At 43.4% G+C, this 20,818-nt stretch overlaps 1 protein-coding gene across 1 annotated transcript in view; it reads left to right on the top strand.

Moving 5' to 3' along the window:
- The window catches only part of plxnd1 (plexin D1), a 59,601-nt gene that overhangs the window by 34,143 nt on the left and 4,640 nt on the right, over positions 1-20,818 (top strand). Inside the window, exons 16-33 of the mRNA XM_028409873.1 lie at positions 535-714; positions 1,000-1,084; positions 1,282-1,551; positions 3,985-4,134; positions 8,057-8,171; positions 8,768-8,875; positions 10,993-11,105; positions 11,980-12,084; positions 13,156-13,286; positions 13,984-14,182; positions 14,263-14,409; positions 14,569-14,725; positions 15,078-15,181; positions 17,528-17,591; positions 18,836-18,870; positions 19,501-19,605; positions 19,982-20,145; positions 20,256-20,403. Of these exons, the coding sequence (XP_028265674.1) occupies positions 535-714; positions 1,000-1,084; positions 1,282-1,551; positions 3,985-4,134; positions 8,057-8,171; positions 8,768-8,875; positions 10,993-11,105; positions 11,980-12,084; positions 13,156-13,286; positions 13,984-14,182; positions 14,263-14,409; positions 14,569-14,725; positions 15,078-15,181; positions 17,528-17,591; positions 18,836-18,870; positions 19,501-19,605; positions 19,982-20,145; positions 20,256-20,403 (2,380 nt within the window). The remainder of the gene's footprint in view (positions 1-534; positions 715-999; positions 1,085-1,281; positions 1,552-3,984; positions 4,135-8,056; positions 8,172-8,767; positions 8,876-10,992; positions 11,106-11,979; positions 12,085-13,155; positions 13,287-13,983; positions 14,183-14,262; positions 14,410-14,568; positions 14,726-15,077; positions 15,182-17,527; positions 17,592-18,835; positions 18,871-19,500; positions 19,606-19,981; positions 20,146-20,255; positions 20,404-20,818) is intronic.

The following is a 20,818-nucleotide window of genomic DNA, read 5'->3' as shown; positions in this document are numbered from 1 at the left end:
TAGTTGGATGGATTTTGTTGTATAAAAGTAAATCTGGAGTCTGGAGTGGCATACCTAAAGAAAGGAGCAATCACTGGGAAGCTAAAGCAGCTACGAACATGTGGGGATAAAGCCTAGGGAGAGTCTGTGTTCAGAGGACTGGCACTGCATTACTAGCCCTGGAAAGTCTCAGAAATACTCAATACAGAGAAATTATGACAGTAGCCAGCTGGGTTAGCATTCTGTGACCAATCAGAGGCATTTATACATCATGTTCACAGTGTTTGTGTAATTACTCTCACTGCTAGAAAGGGTAGACACACATTTTGCATTGTAGCTTTAAACATTGAGGCTTTTAAGCCTACATGAATCTGGTAAAATTTCTCATACACTTGTTGCCATAGTGCATTCCAAAATAGTTCTATGACATCTAAGAAAGTCTGCCAAGCTGCCGTAAACGTCTTTGCAAAGTTAATCAAAAACATTTTCAGGATTAAATGTTTGTGGACATCACAAGTTGCACGGCTACAATGTTTACTTCATTTTTCCTTTCAGGAAAACAGATGAAACCATTGAATGCACCATGCCGCCGGCCTTGCAGGCACACACCGGCCCAGTGGCAGTGTGTGTAGAGTTTGAGGACGTTCCCTGTGAGAACCCAGAGCTCAGCGCCACATACACCTATGAGAAGAACCCCACTATTAGCTCCATCCACCCCAAAAAGAGCTTCCTCAGGTAGGCAGAGAGCTACACACACATACATTACTGGAACACTGCCCGGTGTATCTTCTCCCGATCGTATTCTAAATAGCACAGCATGTGTGTGACAGGACTGTGGCATGTCTTTGATGACATGTGCAGTCAAACTGTTTTGCATTATAATCTCATCGTCTGTTTGTCTCTCGTTTTGGTGCACTGAGCCAGGCTATTTACATAGCAGTATGAATAGCAGTATGAATCTGACACATGTTTTGTCAGAGCTCAGATGTGACTCTGTTCGTGTCTGTGTGTGTCTCACAGTGGTGGCAGGTCCATCACAGTGACAGGCCAGGGTTTTGATCTGGTGCAGACTGTCACCATGCAGGTGCTGGGAATTGGACAGAAGGTGAGTTATTAGTCAAATGTATTCCCTTTTTTTCAACTGATAAAAGGCCTTCAATTATTTAATCAGACTCACACAGAAATGTAATTTATGCATGTATATGGAAAATCCATTTGTAACACTTTTTACATTAACAAACAGTTGTTAATTATCTAAAAAAAAGATTTCAAATTAATCCTTAAATTTCTGTGTCTTCACAGCACTGTGCAGTGCTCTCTACCACCACAATCATCTGCCCATCCCCGGCATCCAGCCTGTCTCAGCAGACATCTGTAGAGTTCTTCCTGAACGGGGTCCTCTACACAGGAGACAGCCCTTCATCTTCTGATAGCGAGCTAGAGGAAGATAGAGGAGAACCTCATCAGGGTCACTTCCTGCTAGAGTATGTGGAGGACCCTCAATTCTTCACTGCCAATAAGGAGAAGCTGATTAAACACCATTCAGGAGAGCCGCTGACGCTCATCATCAATGTGAGTGACACTGCAGAGACGGAACATTTGAGCTTCACACTTGTACTTATTCAGCTGGAATGAAATGGGCATACTTCTGGTTATTGTGAAGCCATACTTCAATCTGATGAATTCCTGAATTTCCCCTTGGGGATCAATAAAGTACAAAGTTACAAATTAATATAAAATACTTAATTAAATACTACTTTAGCAGCATATTTAACCTTACTTATAATTTATGCTGGCGTGGTAGGATTAAACATTAAACCGTACTATTGGGTTTGGCAGGTTTATAGCTTAATTAAAATTAAAATGGGAAATGTTTTCAAAACACAGATAGTCTGTTCCTCCCGCTGCCAATAAAAAGTTAGGCTACAAAATTAATATATCAAGGGATTCCATATACAGGGCCGCTGTTGGCCCACCATGGCACTTTAAAAGCTCACGCTTGTTCGACTGATGCTATTTTCTAGCAGTTGCTTGTTTTTAGGCGCCAAAAGCACCCCTGTTGTAAACCTGACTGCCCCCACTGTGAACAGCAGACAGAGCTGAACTTTCCTTCATTCATATTCACATAAACCAGAGGCACATAAAACACATCAAAGGCCCTGTCCTCCATAATGTGTTGATTTCTGTTCTAAAAGAGGGGGGAAGGGGGTGCAGCGGCATCTCAGAGGGAGGTCCCATGTTTCAGCGTTCTGGCTGATCTAAGTCTGCATGAATTCATCACCCCAAAGGGGGCTTCCGAGTCGACTGTGGCACCATACAATGTGCACATGCTAACAGCACAGGCAGTTTGAACGTGAGGTAGCTCCCTCTTGATGTGTGTGTGTGTCAGAATGAAGCCCCTGCAGGAATCGCTGCCTCAGCCTGTCTACATGGGCGACTCGTCTGTTGTTTCCTGTTTTATTTAGGATGGTGGATTCCACTTGTGGTGGACCTGGAGGGAGGGTGTTTGTTTAATAGGGAGCTTGTAAGCTAGCCAGCTCCTATATTAAGGACCTGAGCAGGAATGTGGGTGGGTTTTGTTTGCTTTCAGGCAGTTTAGAACCCACTGTTTTGGTCTGATTCATGTATGTGTGAAAATGAGCATATTGGGGTTATAAAATGAATTTTTACACTATGCTCAAACATTTTTGTGTGCTAGCTTGTGTGTGTGTATGTTGTGTCTGTATAAGGAAGCGTTTGTTGACACAGACCCAGGGGGGCGCATCCTGCTTCAGGGACAGGACAGTGCCCTGAGGGTGTAATCAAAGCAAGGAAACACAGTGGGGATAAACACACACACACACTTCCTCACTTGTCATTCTCATATTGGAAGGAAATTGCAGTTTCATATAAATAGGGATGTCTTTTTGTCAGTGTGGCCTACAGTCCAATCAGTAAATACAACATTGTACATACCAAGCTAATTGCAGGTATCTTATAATGTTCCATGATGTCATGGAGATGAAACACAGTTTTAGTGGATTTCTACCTTCAATTGAAGTGCTTCAGGTAATGCTGCTAAACTTCTGGCACACCCAGTTTGTCCATTTATATGTGTTGCTTTGACTCACTTCTCTGTAGTGTGTTTTTTATATAAAATCCAATCCAGTAAATTGTGACCATAGACCATAAATACAGATGGGTGAAGGATTTATGATGTCACATCTGGATTTCCTGAGGTTCAGTGTGGGAGACTGCATTTTGGTATAGTGCTTGAGTCCACCAGTAATAAAAAAAGTACAATGTTATCATAGCTGATAAAAAGTGTGTAAGAATAAACCCCAGTCGGTCTTGTATAACTCCTCTAATCAGTAAACTAAATATGGAGACTTGCTCCATAGAACCCTGTCACCACTGGCATCAAAAGGGGCTTTCCAGCAGTGTAGTTTAGTCCTGACTTTTAGTCCAAAAACACAAATTTCCCACGATGCAACTTAACAGCGTCTTTCATTAAACCCTTACTGCCTGATAAACATCTTTCAGAGTCCATGCCCACTGTTTGCAAAGCAGGCAGATAGCTGTCTGTGATGTAACTAACATCAGGGTTATTTTTTTCCATCTTTACAGCTGCACCTCATGATCGAGTGAGGTCACACTTCATGTGTAAAATCCGCATAACATCCCTTTAATTAATGTAGCTTGTTGCAGTGGGATGGGATAAAATAATAGCCCTGCATCTTACAGCAAGGCCCTGATAATGTTATTTTGGACTGAAGCGGTTTTGTTTGTAGAAACTTCCCCAGCCATGCAAGAAAGGCGGCGGCAATGTTTGCTGCTTTAAGCTGAACTCTGGCCCAGACTAGATGATTTTTCAGCCGCCTTCCTCTGTGTGACAGCAGAATAACAGGCCAGCCACAGCTCAGTTTCTCTGTGTACATGCAACAGTGTTTGGGTTTAAGCTCTGCATGAATGTTGCCTGTTCAACTTAGGCCCCGCTGACCAGATATTTTACACGTTTTTACACAGCAAGTGCCGAGCGATCTGGAACTGGTGCCGGAGGAATACTCAGTGATGATCGGATCATACCCCTGTAACATCAGCTTCCATAACGACCAGCTGTTTCACTGCACCATCAACGGGCTGCTGAGCTCCAGCGAAAGGGAGCTGCCTGTCACTGTAAGTACACAAGCATGTAAAACACAATCACACATCCAGCTTCGTGTTGAAAATATTGCTGGATGATCCTGATAATTTAGGGATATTGTCCATCTGTCACACAACATTCAAGCCAAACATTTAGTCAGAATCTGGACCATCTGTGATGTTCATTGAGACAGATTTGTTCTGCACGATTCTGCACTCTGTGAGTGATACGCGTGCAGCGCTCTCCATGTGTTATGAATGGTTTGCAACCAGGCTGAATGAGTAGTTAGTGGGGGGGTGGTTGGTCGTCACTCTGTGCTACAGTGCCACAACAAACAATGGCATGCTTACTAACTTACTGTTAATCGTCCGTTTATCTGTCACCATTGACGCTTACAGCACTAAGTCAGTCATGGCCACACTCCTCACTTTTCGCCCCATCACAATCAAATGTCTTACAGGGACAGTACATATATTTTCTCAGGGTACTACACCTGGCAACTGTGCAAAGGGCTGCATGCATCTGATGTACCCTGACGACAGGCTAATGCAGGTGACAGTATTGATGGCGTGCTCCCTGATCCAGTTGCAATGTTTGTCATGGGGAGACGCACATAGCGATTCCGTGCAGTGATATGATGACCAAGGTGTAATTTGGTAGAAAATAGTTCCCACATGATTTTCCTCACAACAGTGTCTGGATTTGTTTGAGTAATGTTGTCATGATACTACTTGTGTTGCAACCACAGGAGCCTGCGGGATGAGAGCTGCAGTTGTTTTTCCATTGCAGTGAAGCATTCACCTGGTTCACAATATAATGCGAAAAAGAAAATCTATATTTATTTGACTCAATCCAGGGTCTAATAAGTCACTGAAGCCTTACCTTGTGTCGCTTTATTTTCCTCTTTTTATTATTGCTGCTCTTCTTTGTTTTGCTTCAGCTGTATTTATATATTTATTTTTTGAATGTTACACTATTGAGTTTTTCAATTCTTTGGAGCTTTTAGCACCACAAACTGAGTCCTGCCTTGTTCCATTATTGGTCGAAAAGACAGAAATCTATGGCTGCAAAACTTAAAGTAAAACAATCTTGCTGAATAAATAGTACTGCAGGCCATGGGAGAATATGAATATTTAATTTTGTAGTGAAGTGTCCCTTTAATAAAGACACAGTCAAGCCCGTGCTGTCCTGATAAAACCAGACACGATCCCTGCCATCTGTTTTTGTCCATTCTTCCATTTGATAGGGTTTTATTAGGGGGGAAAGCATTCATCCATATTTAAATATGAGCCAAACTGTGAGTGGTTTGCTGAAATAGCTCAGGAACATATGTTAGCTTCTCTCTGTCTCAGCTGAGCTGTACTGTGAGAACCCACTTTGACACAGAAATAGAAGGAAACTCGTTTATTTCTGCCCTCCATCTTACTCTCTCTCTCTCTCCCAGTCTCATGTACCTGTGGCTCGCCTCAGTGCCCTCCCGCCCGTCTGTCTCTCAGGATGTCTTAGAATAAACACGAGCAATTAGCGAAGGCATAAAGGCAGGGCAAGGGTCAGATGGGATGTCATAACACAAATGGGTGGGCTGCCGGCACGTGAGCATGGAGGATGATTTGTGTGCATGCCTGACAGGGGCATAAATACAGAGCGCGCGTATATTTTCCTTTGTGCCGGCACATTTGAATAAATGCATACATGCTGTGCTGATGTGTTTGCTTGTGGCCATTTGAGTTTCTTCACTTACTTTCAGAGGCAGATCTATTTTTATGTTCTTGTGTTGTGCTTGGCTCTGAAGTACAGCAGAAGTGGATGTGGGGAAGCAATGTTTTTGAATCATGGAACATGGAACAATGGCATTTTCCCCTCCATTTCACCAGCTTGCAGTCTCTGGAAGAAGGCCTTCTCTTGAAGGCCTGAGCAAATAAACGTTCGGACGAGAAAGAGAAAAGATGGAATGAGCAAAAGGAAGGAGCCCAGCAAGCCAGTCCCCCCCCCCCCCCCCTCAGAGTAAGACCAGTCTAAGAGGGATTTGGACTGAGGATTGGAAGGCTTTTTTATCCGAGTTTCTTTTATGAAGTATGTTCGGATTGGGGAAGGAGAGGGAGCGATGCAAGCAGGGACCACAGAGACCCTGCTGACTAATCAGAAGGCAGAAGTGAAAGTTCTTTTCTTGTCACATCTGGGTTAGTTTGAACCGGGTGACTCCTCCAGCTTATAGCAGCAAGAGACCATTTTTCAAAATCTACGGTGTGTAATTTTTTTCCGGGTGTTTGCACCTGTGTCCATGAAAAAAAAATAGATGTGCCTGTGCATGTGTGCAGGTACTTGTGTTCCCATTAAAGAGGGGCCTGTGTTTTACTGTGCTACAAGGAAAATATTTAATGTTCCCACTGCTTCTGCTCTGCCTTCCTTAGCCTTTTGTCTGTATCTCCATCGCCTCTTAAATTTACTTCACTGGCTGTATAGTTTAATGCAGAAAGGACAACAGAAGGTTATATTTGACTCCATCTGATCATTTGACAAACGAGTATCCAGGGACAGAAGCTAAAATTAAATCTGTTCTTACAATTACAGATCTCACAGAGTCCATTCTTCATTTTATCATCATCTGGACTGCTGCAGTTATCTTTATTGCTACTATATGTCAGTTACTTGTCTTCAGCACTTCCAAAGTGCTGTCACAGGGCTTTGTGCAGCTTCACAGTTCCTTGTGACGATGTGTAAACAGCAGCTCACTCGAAAGATCAATCAGCTTATTTTAATGAATGCAGTGAACTAGAGATATGAGGATGGGCTGTGCAACTTTCATTGGTGAGTGTAGGATGATTTAGGAGCTCTATTAATGTGTGACTTGTCCCAGGTTGGATAGTCTTCATCTGTGTTTTATGACAGTGGCAGATTTTAGGTGCAGGTGCAGATTTAAAGGGGGGGGGGCAATGGGTCCAGCTACCCCTGTTAGAAACAGATATGATGTTTTATGAAGAAAGTGCCAGTGAAATAGTGCCAGAAAAAAAAAAATCATGTAACAGCTGCAGTCTGCTACGGCACAAAAAAACAATAAAACAATACAATACAGTCTGTAGTTCCAAAGAACAGCATATGGTATTGTTTTGGCCATAACAACACATCATGCTGTGGAGCTGACTATTAAAGCCAACAAAAGTCCTCAAACCCGGGCGGAAGGACGGATGGATGGTCTATTAATATACCGGTACTTCATGACTTGTCACAAACATCACTTTGGTTTTCACTTTTAGTTAGTCCCACACCAGCCAGTGTGCTATTTTGGGCTTTGAACCTGTAACTTGGAAATACAGAAGTAGGCAAAAAAATGTAAATAAATAAATAATAAAAATACATACAATTATGCATATGTTTGTCCTTTGCATCCAGACTTTAGATCTAATGCTATATAGCAACTGATATGAATTCAAAGCCATGGGAGTGTAAAACCAAAAAATCATGGCACCTCTGTCCACAGTTCAGTCCGTACCTCAAGGATTCTAACATTTTAGGAGGGCTTTTGTCATTCACACGACATAGACAGAAACCAAAAACAAAAATGGATTTCAAAACTAGTAAATTTTTAGTTTTTTCAGCAAGAAAATACTGCAGACTGGACTGAAAAAAGGAGAAATGAAAAAGAAGGGGAGGCAGATACAAATGAAGCCACGGAAGGAAGAGATGAGGAAATGAGAAAGGAATCCATTTATCTATGTAGAACCTTTTTTTCTTCTTTTATTGCGACCTCCACATACTGACCTCCCACTTCACCCTAAAACCTGGTACTAGATCTTGTGTTTACAAATGTATGTCAAGTGTATAGTATGACATGACATCAGCTGAATGTAATGTTGGACAGAACCACAGAGGAAACAAGAAGACAAGAAAAGAGAACAGAAAGAGGGGCCAGATTTTCAAGAAGCTGGACTCACATTTATGTGTTTGTCTTTCTAGGTGCATGTGGGGAACTTTCATCACACCATTGCTAAAGTGCAGCTCGGCGGCAGCGAGCTGGCCATCGTGGTATCCATTGTGGTGTGCTGCGTGCTGCTGCTGCTGTGCACTGTGGGTAAGTTGTGTACACATGCTTACCAGGAGATGATCGATGTGTGTCTGCTATAGCAATGGATGCTCCAGATGTGGAACAGATCAAAAGATTTCTTAGGGTCACAGTCCCCCCCCTCCACACACACACACACACACACACTTGCTCCATCCCTCTTCAGTATCCAGCACACAAAGACCCTACTGTTCTTCTCGCTGTCTACTGTAATCCTCGAGTGAGTGTGTCTGCACGGCAGGTGTATGGGTGAAAATTGCTGCTAGTGTGGATTTTCACACCATTTCCTGTTCTCAGATATTCACAAAACCTCAGTTTTCCCTTGGCAGACTTCGCTGGTGTGACATCACTGTTCAGATCATTTGTGAACAAAATTTATTTACACATTAGAACATTTTTAATTTGCTGCTTTTCGCATTCATGCAAAAAACATGGCAAACAAGCATTTCTAAAAAAAAAAGTCTCATAAATTCAGCATCTCTCAGACCTATTTTCACACAAACATTAAGGTTTGGAAGTATTTTTATATGTGATAATGGGTCTTACTTTGAAAACATACATGAACTGTTTTTTGTTTTTCTCACTCTACTGTTTTTTTTTCTCAGCCCTTGTCATCTACTGCACAAAGAGCCGAAGGGCAGAGCGCTACTGGCAGAAAACTCTACTCCAAATGGAAGAGATGGAGTCCCAGATCAGAGAGGAGATCCGTAAAGGTGTGTTTATAGAAGGAATGCACATAGATACACACACACACACCTCATCCAAGCTGTGTTGTCAAAGTCATTTAAACTGCAAATGATGTTTTTGGTCAATTGACATGAATAAGGGAGCTTGCGGGTAAGGCAGAAATATTGACCACACTTATATATGCCTCTGTTTGTGTGTGTGTGCAGGATGTGTGTTTGTTTTGGAGTCTGAAGAGGGAGGGAGATACAACAGTTGACAGATTTGTGCCTAGTAAGCGTGACTCATAAAACACAGTGTCTGACAAATGATCAGTCACACACACACACAAACACTCTGAGTGGCCACATTGTCTGTGCCACATCTACGCTATAGGAACAAGGCTTGTGTCCGTGTGTGTGTCTGTGTGTGAATGTTTGTCTGTGTCTAGGGCATTAAGAGTAAAGCCGTGTGAAGGCCACTCCACGTCTGAGCACCCAGATTTATGGTGCTGAGATGGAGGGGACGGATAGAGAAAGAGAAATGGAGGGAGGAAGCGATAGGAGCGGGAGTGAGGGCCGCGAGCCTGAGGAGAAGCAGAAGCGTGGGAGGGGGAGGAGGAGAGGGAGAGGTTATTTAGTCAGAGGACATAGATAGATTTGTGGCCGAGTTCAGGGTGAGTGTGCACAAAGCCGCGGATACTTGTGCTGAGACGAAAGACGTGATAAAAGCAGAAGAATGGGGAGTAAAAGAAGATGGGAAATCGACATATCCCCAGTCACGCACATGGGGAGGATTTGATGTTTGTCCGAAGAGTGAAGCAGAGGGGAGTTTTCGGTGGTGTGAATTGACTGGTGTTTTTAGAGGACACTTTAGTGAGCATGAGGATAAATAACCTGGAGGAGTAATGAAATATGTTTTAAATCCCTCAGGTCTAGAATTCTCATTTTTTTCTGCACAAATAGTGTCTGAAGAAAAGTGCCATTGTAACCCAAATATGTCTCTCATCCTTTGGCAGGAAGCACTTTTCCCATAAAGATATCTCCAGCAGCTCATTAGTGCAGAACATTATCCTCTGCTGGTACATGCTACACATTAAAGTGTGGCTACAATATTAGCACACAGATTCATGTCAGTGTCTGGACATGCTGATACTGTTTCTCCTTGTAAACCTCAGCCGGCACACATGTTTTGGATAAGAGCCTTAGACGGGATTTGGCTGCTCTGATTGTCGTTTGGTAAATATTTGCCTGGATGCCGTGATGGGCTGCACAATCTGGCAGAGGGAGAGCAAGATGGAGAAAGATCAGAGGATTGGTGTTTTGTATAGTTTAGTATTCCAGCAGGAGGTGACACTAGAGCAGGGAAATCACATGATACAATTCTGTGATCACTTCCTTCAAGATCAGTCACATGATTTCAGCAAATTGATGCTTAATGCTTGATAGGTCATTGGTTTAAGTTGATACATCATACGGCACATGCACATTCAGTTCAGCTCGGAGTGATTGTGTAGAAAGTTTGAAGTCAGTAACTCTTGTGGTAATTCTGTTGTGGGTTACTGAAAATTCCAGTCAGCACTGGACAATGTCAGCCTTCATCTATCCGCTACCTCAGTCCATGAGAACATGGTGGCATAGGGTGCTCCTTCTTGCGGCATGGTGAAGACGTGGCAGTCAGAGCATGGAAGATGACCCCTGTCCTGGAAGCCTGGTCACTGTCAGCACAAAGGAGACCATTGACAAGATCAGTGACAGTACATTGCAACAGAGCTGGGTGTCTCCAGTTATATCCACACCAAAGTCCAAATGACCAGGATGTCTGTGGTGATGTCTGCCATGAACTTGTCCAACACCCACCCTACAGTGTCAGACTCATTGTTTGCCATCTTCACAATGTTGCTTGATGTGGACTCCATCAGTATCTGCATGCTCCAAGACCAGTGGAGTAAGTGTTCAAACGTAGCAGGGGCTGTGCTGAAACATGAATGTTATGCTTTCTAAGATTGACTCCTTCTATCTACACCAACCTATCCACAGATATCTCATTCAATTTTTGTCATGAACAAAAAAAGCTTGCAGAACCACATAGGGGAAGCAACTGTGGTTTAAAAACTGCCCTGTGATTCAAACCCTTTGGGGACTTTCTGTGTTTTTTATCTTTTCAGGCTTTGCAGAGCTGCAGACAGACATGACAGACCTGACCAAGGAGCTGAATCGCAGCCAGGGCATCCCCTTTTTGGAGTACAAACAGTTTGTCACACGCACATTCTTCCCCAAGGTGAGAAACCCTATTTTTGCCTGTTATCTGATTTCAACTGGCAGACTGACAATGCCATTTTTCTCACTGGGTTTTAATTTTTTTTCCCCCGCTTGCCTGTCCCATTTCACATTTCCCACTGCTGGTAATGTGCAGGATAAAAATTCACCTTGGAACTTTTTAAACATACAGCAGTAGTGAGGTGTAGTTGAGTTTGGCACCCTGCAGGAGAGTTAATGTGTTCTCTATAGGTAGGCATTTTTCTGATGTGTGATCCAGCCTGAAGGTATACTGTGGGTCTGTCTGTGGGTGGGTGTTTTTCCACCAATACAGACAGACACAACTCCGCGGGCTTTGTCTCCTAACCACAGGCATGGGCTTTCAAGGAGACCGAACAATGGCGGGCACTGAGACAAGGAAACTTTCTCCCTGCTCTCTCAAAACACACTTTTTGTTGCAAGTTTAAACAATGTTGCGCAATGTCGTTTGCAGTGGACAGCGGAGACGGTTTTTCCCGTTGTGAAGCGAATAGGGTGTGGAAATGATGCAGACATAAAATTCAAACTGTAGGTGTCTCTCACGGCCCTTTGGTAGTCTGTTTTTCCACCAGAGCTTCTGGTTGTCAGAAATTACACACACAAAACAGTGTTAGACACAGACTTAGACACAGTTACAATACGAGCCAAACAAGGCTGCGCTGAAGTGACAAGCTGTGTTGTTAAAGTGTGTCTCTCTTAGCTCTGGGTCACTTTGTGATGTTTTGGAGTCACGGTGTCATGTTCCCATTTCATGGCCTATTCAAAACAGGCCTTTGGTTTAAAAAAAAAAATGCAAACTTTGCTTCTCCCCATGTTTCTGACTGCTGGGTGTGCATACGTTCTGTTATGTGTTTCAGATGTGTTCAGACTACGAGAAGAGTCTGGTCCAGCCTGTCTACGAGAACGATGCTCTGGGCCCTCGAGCGCTTCCAGAGACCCACCCGCTGCTTCAGGACTGGCAGGTGAAGGGTTAAGCCATTAGGTTAAGTTTCCTTCTGCCAGAGTAGTGGCTTGACTCGGGTCCTTTTTCACTCCCTTTGTTTTTCAACTGGGTCACAGTAAAGCTTATTAGGGTTTCACGGTGCAGTTGCTGTTGACGAGCAGTATAAAAAAAAAAGCATATTGTGCGTTTTTTCCCTTTTGTATGCTTGTTATAATGTGTGTGTGAGTGTGCTCTGTGATCTCACATGCTCTTGAGTGTGCTCATATAAATACTAATGCATGTCATTCAGCTGAGACAAAAAAAAAAACAGCTTATCAAACAACGTGCTGCCCACCGAGTTGATGGCAGGTTGTTGACACACTTCCCACTGCCTCTTGGACAACTGAACAGTATGCTTTTCATTGAAATCCATCTCTTGCTGTTGTGTGTGTGTGTGTGTGTAGGGGGCAGATGGAAGTGAGAGTCACAAAAGAGGGTGGGAGTGGGTGCATGCATGCGCTTTCACACGCATACGTGTGAATGTGTAGTGAAAGCAAAAAAACATGTGCACGTGTATGCGCGCACGTTCGAGAAAGTAAAGATTGTGGCGCTACTTTTGGGTCGGCAGCCGGGGGAGCTTGTCTAACGGTGATGAAGTGCTTTGGATCCACATCGTCTTCCCAGGAAGTGTTTTCCAGGTCACAGCAAATAAATCTCACAGGCGGGCATTTATCTTAATGGACACCCCTGTTCTCCTTCTGTCAGGCTGCAAACCACACCATATGGCTGCAGTCCAGAGGGAAGACTTCATCACGCTGCTGCTTAGTCGCATCCATAGATAGGCCATACTCATTAAGTCGACTCGGCACATTTAGAGACAATCACGCACAGTAAGGGACATACAGACACTGTGGAGAGAACCAGGGAGGGAGGCACCTGCAGAAACCAGGGGTGTGATAGAAGCGATGTAATAGAAAGAAGTGTTCACTAGATAGGTCACTCGAGATGAGAGGTGGTGAAATAGATTAGGGAGTGCGCAGCAGGTGTGTAATCCAGTTAGGGTGAAATCACGCAGAGAAATAACTGTTTCATCTCTTCCCTCTGTCATCAGGCCACCAACACAACAAGGCCCAACGTAGAGGAGGGCATCACTCTGTTCTCCACTCTCCTCAATAACAAGCACTTCCTGATCACGTTTGTTCACGCTTTGGAGCAGCAGAAGGACTTCGCTGTACGAGATAGGTAATCCTTTCAGAAATGGGCTATGATACTTAGCTATCTACTGAAGTTAGCATGCTGACAGATCCAGGTGACAGAGATTACTATAATGTTCATAAACAATGTGTTGTCATGCATTTCTGCTGTTTATATGAGGTCATGTACAATAAAAGCACAAACTACAGCCTCATCACTTCAGCAAAGAAGCGGTCTAAAAAACATGCGAGCACAGCACCATTTGATGTATGGTTGTAGGTGTTATTTATTTTTCAGTGGCACGCCGCACAACAATATCTGCTCAGAGGAGTGGTTGCTCCAGTTTTGTTGGTCATTTGTCAGTGCAGCTGTTGTGGTCCTCCTGATGTCCTAAAACTAACCAGTCACTGAATCAGAGAGAAATTCCAGAAGCAAGACCACATCCCTGTCCCAGTACAGCATCAGCACTTACTGACTGATGTGGCCTCTTCCTGCTGGATTAAAGGGGCTTTGTTAGGGAAATCCCCTGCACCTCTGGACTTACTGACTCAGACACTCCCTGCATTAGATCAGGCTTTTTATTTGGCTTTGCAGTCACAGGTGCTGTGGGGGAAGGACTCAATCTTGTTGTTCCTGTAGCTAATTTTAAACCTCCACTGACCACACACACTTGACAGGCAGTGTTTGTAAGAGCATGTTTTCGCTCATCTGACTCCTCTGCTAATCTGTTTTTGTCACCCTTCAGATGCAGCCTAGCGTCCCTGCTCACCATCGCCCTGCATGGTAAACTTGAGTACTACACCAGTATCATGAAGGATCTGCTGGTGGACCTGATTGATGCCTCAGCCTCCAAGAATCCCAAACTGATGCTGCGGCGCACTGAGTCCGTGGTGGAGAAAATGCTGACCAACTGGATGTCCATCTGCATGTACAGCTACCTCAAGGTGAGGATGGAAAGAAGGAGAGCAGAGGCAGGTTTGACTGGAAAGAATGTTTTACTCAAACTCTGTGTCACATTCCTCAGGAAACAGTGGGTGAGCCTTTTTTCCTGCTGCTGTGTGCAATCAAGCAGCAGATCAACAAGGGCTCTATAGACGCCATCACAGGGAAGGCCCGCTACACCCTCAACGAGGAGTGGCTGCTGCGGGAGAACATCGAGGCCAAGCCGCAGGTGTTTATCTTCTCAGTCTTGCCCTTTTTCCCCTCCTTTTTTTATTACAACTCCAAAGTCAAAGTCAAACTTGTACAATGATTTAAGAGGACTGCAAGAAAGTCTTGTCATGGTGAAATTGAAACCTCACACATTCTTTTGCTTTGTTTGCTTTCGCAGAACATCAATGTGTCTTTCCAAGGCTGTGGCATGGACTCACTGTCTGTCAGGGTCATGAATACTGATACCATCTGCCAGGTTAAGGAAAAAATCATAGAGGCCTTTTATAAAAACCTGCCATTCTCCCAGTGGCCTCGAGCAGAGGATGTAGACCTGGGTAAGAGCACATTTTCTCTGATTATTTTCATCCTCTCCCCTGCCTGACCCTCCAAGATATAGTAATCTCTTTTGCAAAAGGTCAATTCCTCTCATGAAGCTCAACTAACCTGCGGCCGCAATATAATAAATGACAGAATGCATTGAGGAGAGTGTGCAGTCATAATCACAAAGAGTTATTGCTTTCAAAAGCTGTAGAGCCTGCAGAGCTGATTTGATTAATGGCCCGAGAATATTTCCACAGGTCGTGACACAAAGAGTCAGAGCACGGCTGCCGACTGTCTCGCATATTCTTTTTCAGATTTAGGAGGAAATTGTCTTAACTCCTCTTCCAATTTTTGTCTCTCCTCCAGAATGGTTCGACTCCGGCAGCAACAGCAAGCTCCTGCAGGACCTGGACAACTCCTCAGTGATGGAGGATGGTCGAAAGAAACTCAACACTGTCTTCCATTACCAGGTGTGTGTGTGTGTTTGTGTGTGTGGGAGGGAGGCCACTGTGGTGGGTGTCGTTTCTATATCCCTGAGATTGTAACAGCAACAGCATGAGTGTTGAAGGTGAGAAGTCCATGTAAATGGTGTCACTGGCTGTCTGTGGGGGCGGGGGTAGGGGGGGTGCTGTGTGGCTGTATGCAGATTTCTGTGATGCTGTTTGCTGCGACAGCACGTTTGTGCAGTGCAATTTTAGCAGATTGTTAATACATGTCGTACAACTGAATGAAAAATTAGGCTTCAACTTAGGTGCTAGTTAATTAACACTACATGATTTTTATGATGTTTTCAGAGCTGGCTTTGCAGCAGAGCACGTTTTGCAACGTGCTATCCATCCACATCAGAGAGGAAGCTGTTTACAAGCCTTATAAAAGATCACACATTCAGAGAAGCCAGGTGACATAGAGAGTGTGAGACATGCTAGTCATTTGAATGTGCAGCACCGGGTTAAATTTAATGTAAAATTTATATGAACGTTTTGTAGGTAACTACATGTTGCTGTAATGCAGAGTATAGTGACTGTCAGTGGTTCATGCTGGATTTGATATTTAGCTATTTTAAATGTATTTTCTTGTCTTAAACAGTAAAGGTAAAAACAAACTTAGAACACACATACATCATTCTACACAGTAAAGGTCAAACATCCAGCTGATATAACAAGTAAACATACTGACGTATGTTGTGCTAACGCTTAAACCCTGAGCAGTTTCTGGGCGTTTTTCACTTTTGTCACATTTGTAGTCACTGTGGGCTTATCTTTCGCTGCAGTATAAAGTCCTGCACCTCTCGAAACAGCACGATCATGGCTCGAAGGTGAAATAACTCAAACATGTTTTTTTTTGTGTAGTTCAACACAGATATAAAATTATAAATCATTTTCAAAAGCGATTTATTATTGAGTTTATAAAAACATTAAATAAACTGGTATCCGTGATATTTTTCAATGCCCACAGTTGTTAGTAAAAGGAAGTTTAAGATCTGAAGACACTAAAGATATTTAACTTTTTGCATTTTAGCAACTGTTTTTTTTCACACTGCTCTACACACCAACTGTAGAAAGTCGGTATATCAGCCAAAAACTTGCTGAATTTTTGTCTTTGTTTTGACTGCTGGTCACAAGGGGAATAATTCCGACCTACTATTTGTGCTTAGGAGTGCAGACTTCTTTGTTTTTGCAGAATCTTGTGAGTGCAAATGGTTTATCTCAGGCAATTTCATAATTGAGGCGCAAGTGGTTGTGATGAAATCTCACAATTTTTAGCATAGTTTTTTGGAACTGTTTCTTGAGGATTCTGCATTTTTTTGAAAAGTTATTTCTGAGATAAACATTGTAAATTTAAAAGCATGCATGTTAAACCCCACTGGTTCAGGCTGACTAGACATTATCCAGGTTTGATGTCTAAATATTTGGCCAAATATTATCGTAAATTACTTTTACTGTTAAACAATGGTATGTGCTATAGCACCACTAAAGTGCTCACCACTTCACTCTAAAAATCTACTGAGGCAGTAGGCATGACTGTGTGGAAGAGGATGAAGGGCTCATTCATAGCAATTAAAGCATAATTGTGAACACTATGTTCCATTTAGAATAATAGATCCCCCTAAATCCTATACACTCACTGTTCATGTCACTCTTTGCATAATCTAATAAAAGTGATGAAGGACTTTGTATGAGCCCTCACAAGCAGTGACGGATCATCAGAATACTACACTAACTCTAATACTATAATATACATTTATTGATAAATGATTTACTATTTGACTACTAACTGCATTATACAATATAATGTGTATTGATTAATTAACTAAACATTACAATGTGGGTTAATTAAAAATATATTGCATTTTATTTATTTATGCAAACCCTAACCGCCCTACACTGCCCTACACTGGCCTCCCAATGACAAAGTTTTTGCGTGTTTGCTGTCTATGTTTATTTGTGCGTGAGTAAACAGATGTTTGGTGACTCTCGACCTTTGACCTTTTACCTGTACTTGTTAAGTGCTCTGTTTAGTTTTTGCTGAGCCATGGGGACGGAGCTGTGAAAGCAGCGAGCCGTAGCCTGTACTAACAGTCTGGGTTCACTTGCGAGGCTGTTCAATCCATTTCACCGCGGGTTGACTTTAATGAGCCCAGCCAGGCTCCTGCTAAACTTTCCACCACTCTAAGATGCACATACACAAACACATGCACCTCTCAGCACCACTATCCCCTCGAGGGCTTGCTTAATGATGCTGTTCTGGTGAACTCTGGCTCAACCCCCTGACCTCACGCCCCTCTGTCCTCTCTCGTCTTACCCTCCTCTTCACAGGTTCCTGAGGGGGCATCGTTGGCCATGAGCATGAAAGACAAGAAAGAGAACACCCTGGGGAGAGGTACGTCACCTTCAAACGCAGCCACTCCCTGTCGCTTTGTCACAGACACTCACCCACACTTGGATAAGTACACGCAAGGTACTCAATCACAGGAAACAGCACATGCTTAGCTGATCACGGGAACACGATCCGCTCATGTAAACATGCATGAACTCACACACCCTCCCAGCCCCAAAAGACGCAGCGGACATCTAAACACACTTGCACCTAATAAATCACACCACACGCTCTTATGCTGGAGCTCCATTCATAGTTTTTTCTTCCATGTTATAGATGTCCTTCATTAGCAAATGTCTGCTTGGGGAAAAAAATGCGAGTTGGCCCGTTGTCACATCCTCAACACAATGAAATGACTGCTTTGCCTGTTGACAGATGAGTTAACATACAGCCTTTAATGGGCTTGTCATTCATTGTTTGGGGTCTACCTTACATAATCAGTACCAGACCAGAGCTCAGTTCTGCTCAGGCTCTGTCCATCAAAGCCTGTCTTCTCATTCATACTGGGCCAAAAATAGGCTTATGTGGACCAAACCTGGCTTCAGCTTCAAAGCGTCAAGGGGGTGTTATGAGCCTGTAGTGCTCCCTGGCTAATATAAAACACCGTCCTGCCTGCCTGTGATCAGTGTTGAGGGTCTGGATGGAGGCCCGCTGGGCAGAGCATCTCTGGCAGAGCTGGCTGTAATGAGAAGGCACTCACGATGTGGGCGTTTGTATCCGCACACATGCCTGTCTTTGTTTTTCCTGGTGTGTGTGAACAATCATTTACTGTATTCGTTCTTGTTTTTGAACATGTATCCACATGCGCCATTGCACTCCTATCTCTTCATGCATGCGTATGAGTGAGTTTGTGTTTAGATCTATATATATAAACCAGCAAGGTTTAATGCTGTTGCCCAGCGTTGGCCGAGCATTACCATCTCATTACACCGGCTCCAGAACCAATCACAGACTCTGTGTGTCTGTCTCGCTTAATCTCTTTCTTTTCTCTCTCCTTTCACTCGTAATCTTTCTCTTTCATTCTCTCAGACAGCTCCCCTCCCTTATACCGGCCCACAGTCCACCTTAATCACTTTCTCCTCTTGCATGTACTCTATCTCCCTCGCTCTCCTGTCAATCTTCCTTTTTTTTCTCCCTTCTATCTGTCACACTCCTCTGTGCTCCCTCCCCCTGTCTCCTCTTATTCTCTCAGGTCTCCACCTTGCTGATTGCACATTGTTTCATGCTATATTTTTATGTCCCTACAGTTAAAGATCTGGATACAGAAAAGTATGTACATTTGGTAAGTATCTTCTTGTAGGTAATGATAATGTTTCCATATGTAATGTCTAAGTTTGTTAGCAGAGCTTTTCCTGTGTGTGCCAGTGTTAGTCAGCCCAGAGCAGGCCTGACGACAGAGGAGAAAAGAGGGTGAATGGAGGTGGAAAGGAAAGCTGCTGAGAGGACATGACAGCACTAATGCTGCTTAAGCTCTTTTATAAACGTCAGCCAAGATATGGGCCCTTTGACTCTAGAATAATGAGTTCCTTGGAACACAATTTGCCGGGTGAATAGTTAGTTTTACAGGACAGTTCAGTAGTCTCCTTTTTTTTAACACAAGAAGGTGAAATTCGGCAGCGTCTTTTTTTTTTCTTCCTTACCCCTATTTAGACCTGTATGAGCAAGTCAGAGACATGATCCTATACACAGCAATGAGCGACAACCATGAAATTTTCCCAACTGCCATCACTTCCTTCATTTTGTATGTTATTCAGTGCTTCCAAATACCCTGATGTGGTTTCTGGATCATGTGTCTAATGCATAAAGCAGAAAAATTCCCCTATAAGGTGTCATACAGCAGAGACAATAGTGCTTTTCATTTAACCACATTTCTACAACCTGTGTGCACTAATGTTGACCTTTCACCTACCAGGTCCTACCTCACGATGAGCTAATGGAGACCAAGAAATCGCACAGACAGAGCCATCGCAAAAAAGTCCTGCCTGAGATCTACCTGACTCGCCTGCTGTCTACGAAGGTAATCAGGAGTGAAGGACTGTACATCACATAAACAAATTGAAAGCTGGAAATGTGCTGACACCTGTGGCCATTAGGAAAACAGCAGTCTGCATTGCTGCTGCTCACCATACCTGTGCTAGCAAAGATCTTAGGTGTCCATAAGTAAACTAGAAACACTATATGTTGCTGCTAAGGATTAATTGAAAAAGAAATTTGTAATGCAAGTCCTGATTGGTCCCAGTCTGTTTATTGGCAATAAAATTGATGAATGCCTTTCTTCAAATTCTTACATATATGACCTTTGACCTCACGCGCCACTTAGAAATTCTCACCTCCCATGAAACCGTGTATCTGCACATATGTAAAAGCCTTTTTCTCTGCCTTCCTCTCCACAGGGAACTCTTCAGAAGTTCTTGGATGACCTCTTTCAGGCCATCCTTAGCATCCCTCCAGACCGCCCCCCTCTGGCTGTCAAATACTTTTTTGACTTCCTAGAAGAGCAGGCTGACAAACGTGGCATCACAGACCCAGACACCCTGCACATCTGGAAAACCAACAGGTAGCCTTAAAATAAATACACTCTGATTAAAGTCTGCCCCTTTTGGTCGGCCTCACTGTGAGTGTTTAAAGGCTTTTGAAAGTTTATCTCTCCCTTTCTATCCTTTGCAGTTTACCTTTGCGTTTCTGGGTCAACATTCTGAAGAACCCTCAGTTTGTGTTTGACATTGATAAGACAGATCACATGGACGCCTGTCTATCTGTCATCGCCCAAGCCTTCATTGATGCCTGCTCCATTTCTGACCTGCAACTCGGCAAGGTAGGCGCAAAGCTGTCTCTTTCTCTCCCTTCTCGTCTTACTTCTCAAGGTTTTTCAAAGTCGATATTTTAGCAACCGGTTGTTAATATACCTATGGGAGCAAATATCAATTTAAAAAAAGGATTTTGAGAAGAGATTTAAGGATCGTCTTTATTTTTTAACAGTCTGGGGGCAATTATTTGTGATGGACATTGTGTCTGTGTGTCAGAAATGTTTATGTTCCTTCCCTTTAACCTCATCCAGTATCCTTGCCTCATGTCATCCTCCAGCTCTCTGTCTCTGATTTATCACACTGTACCAATCTATGAGATCAATTTTTTTTACTGTATGTGTGTGTGTCCAAACCACACATACACACACGCGCCTCTCAAGTCCCTCTATGACCCTCATCCTTAAGCCTTCAGTCTGTCAACTC

This window comes from Parambassis ranga, chromosome 7 (assembly GCF_900634625.1).
Source record: "Parambassis ranga chromosome 7, fParRan2.1, whole genome shotgun sequence".
NCBI classification, from domain to species: domain Eukaryota; kingdom Metazoa; phylum Chordata; class Actinopteri; family Ambassidae; genus Parambassis; species Parambassis ranga.
Note: the sequence above shows the minus strand (reverse complement) of the source record. Positions and strands in the feature narration are given on the sequence as shown.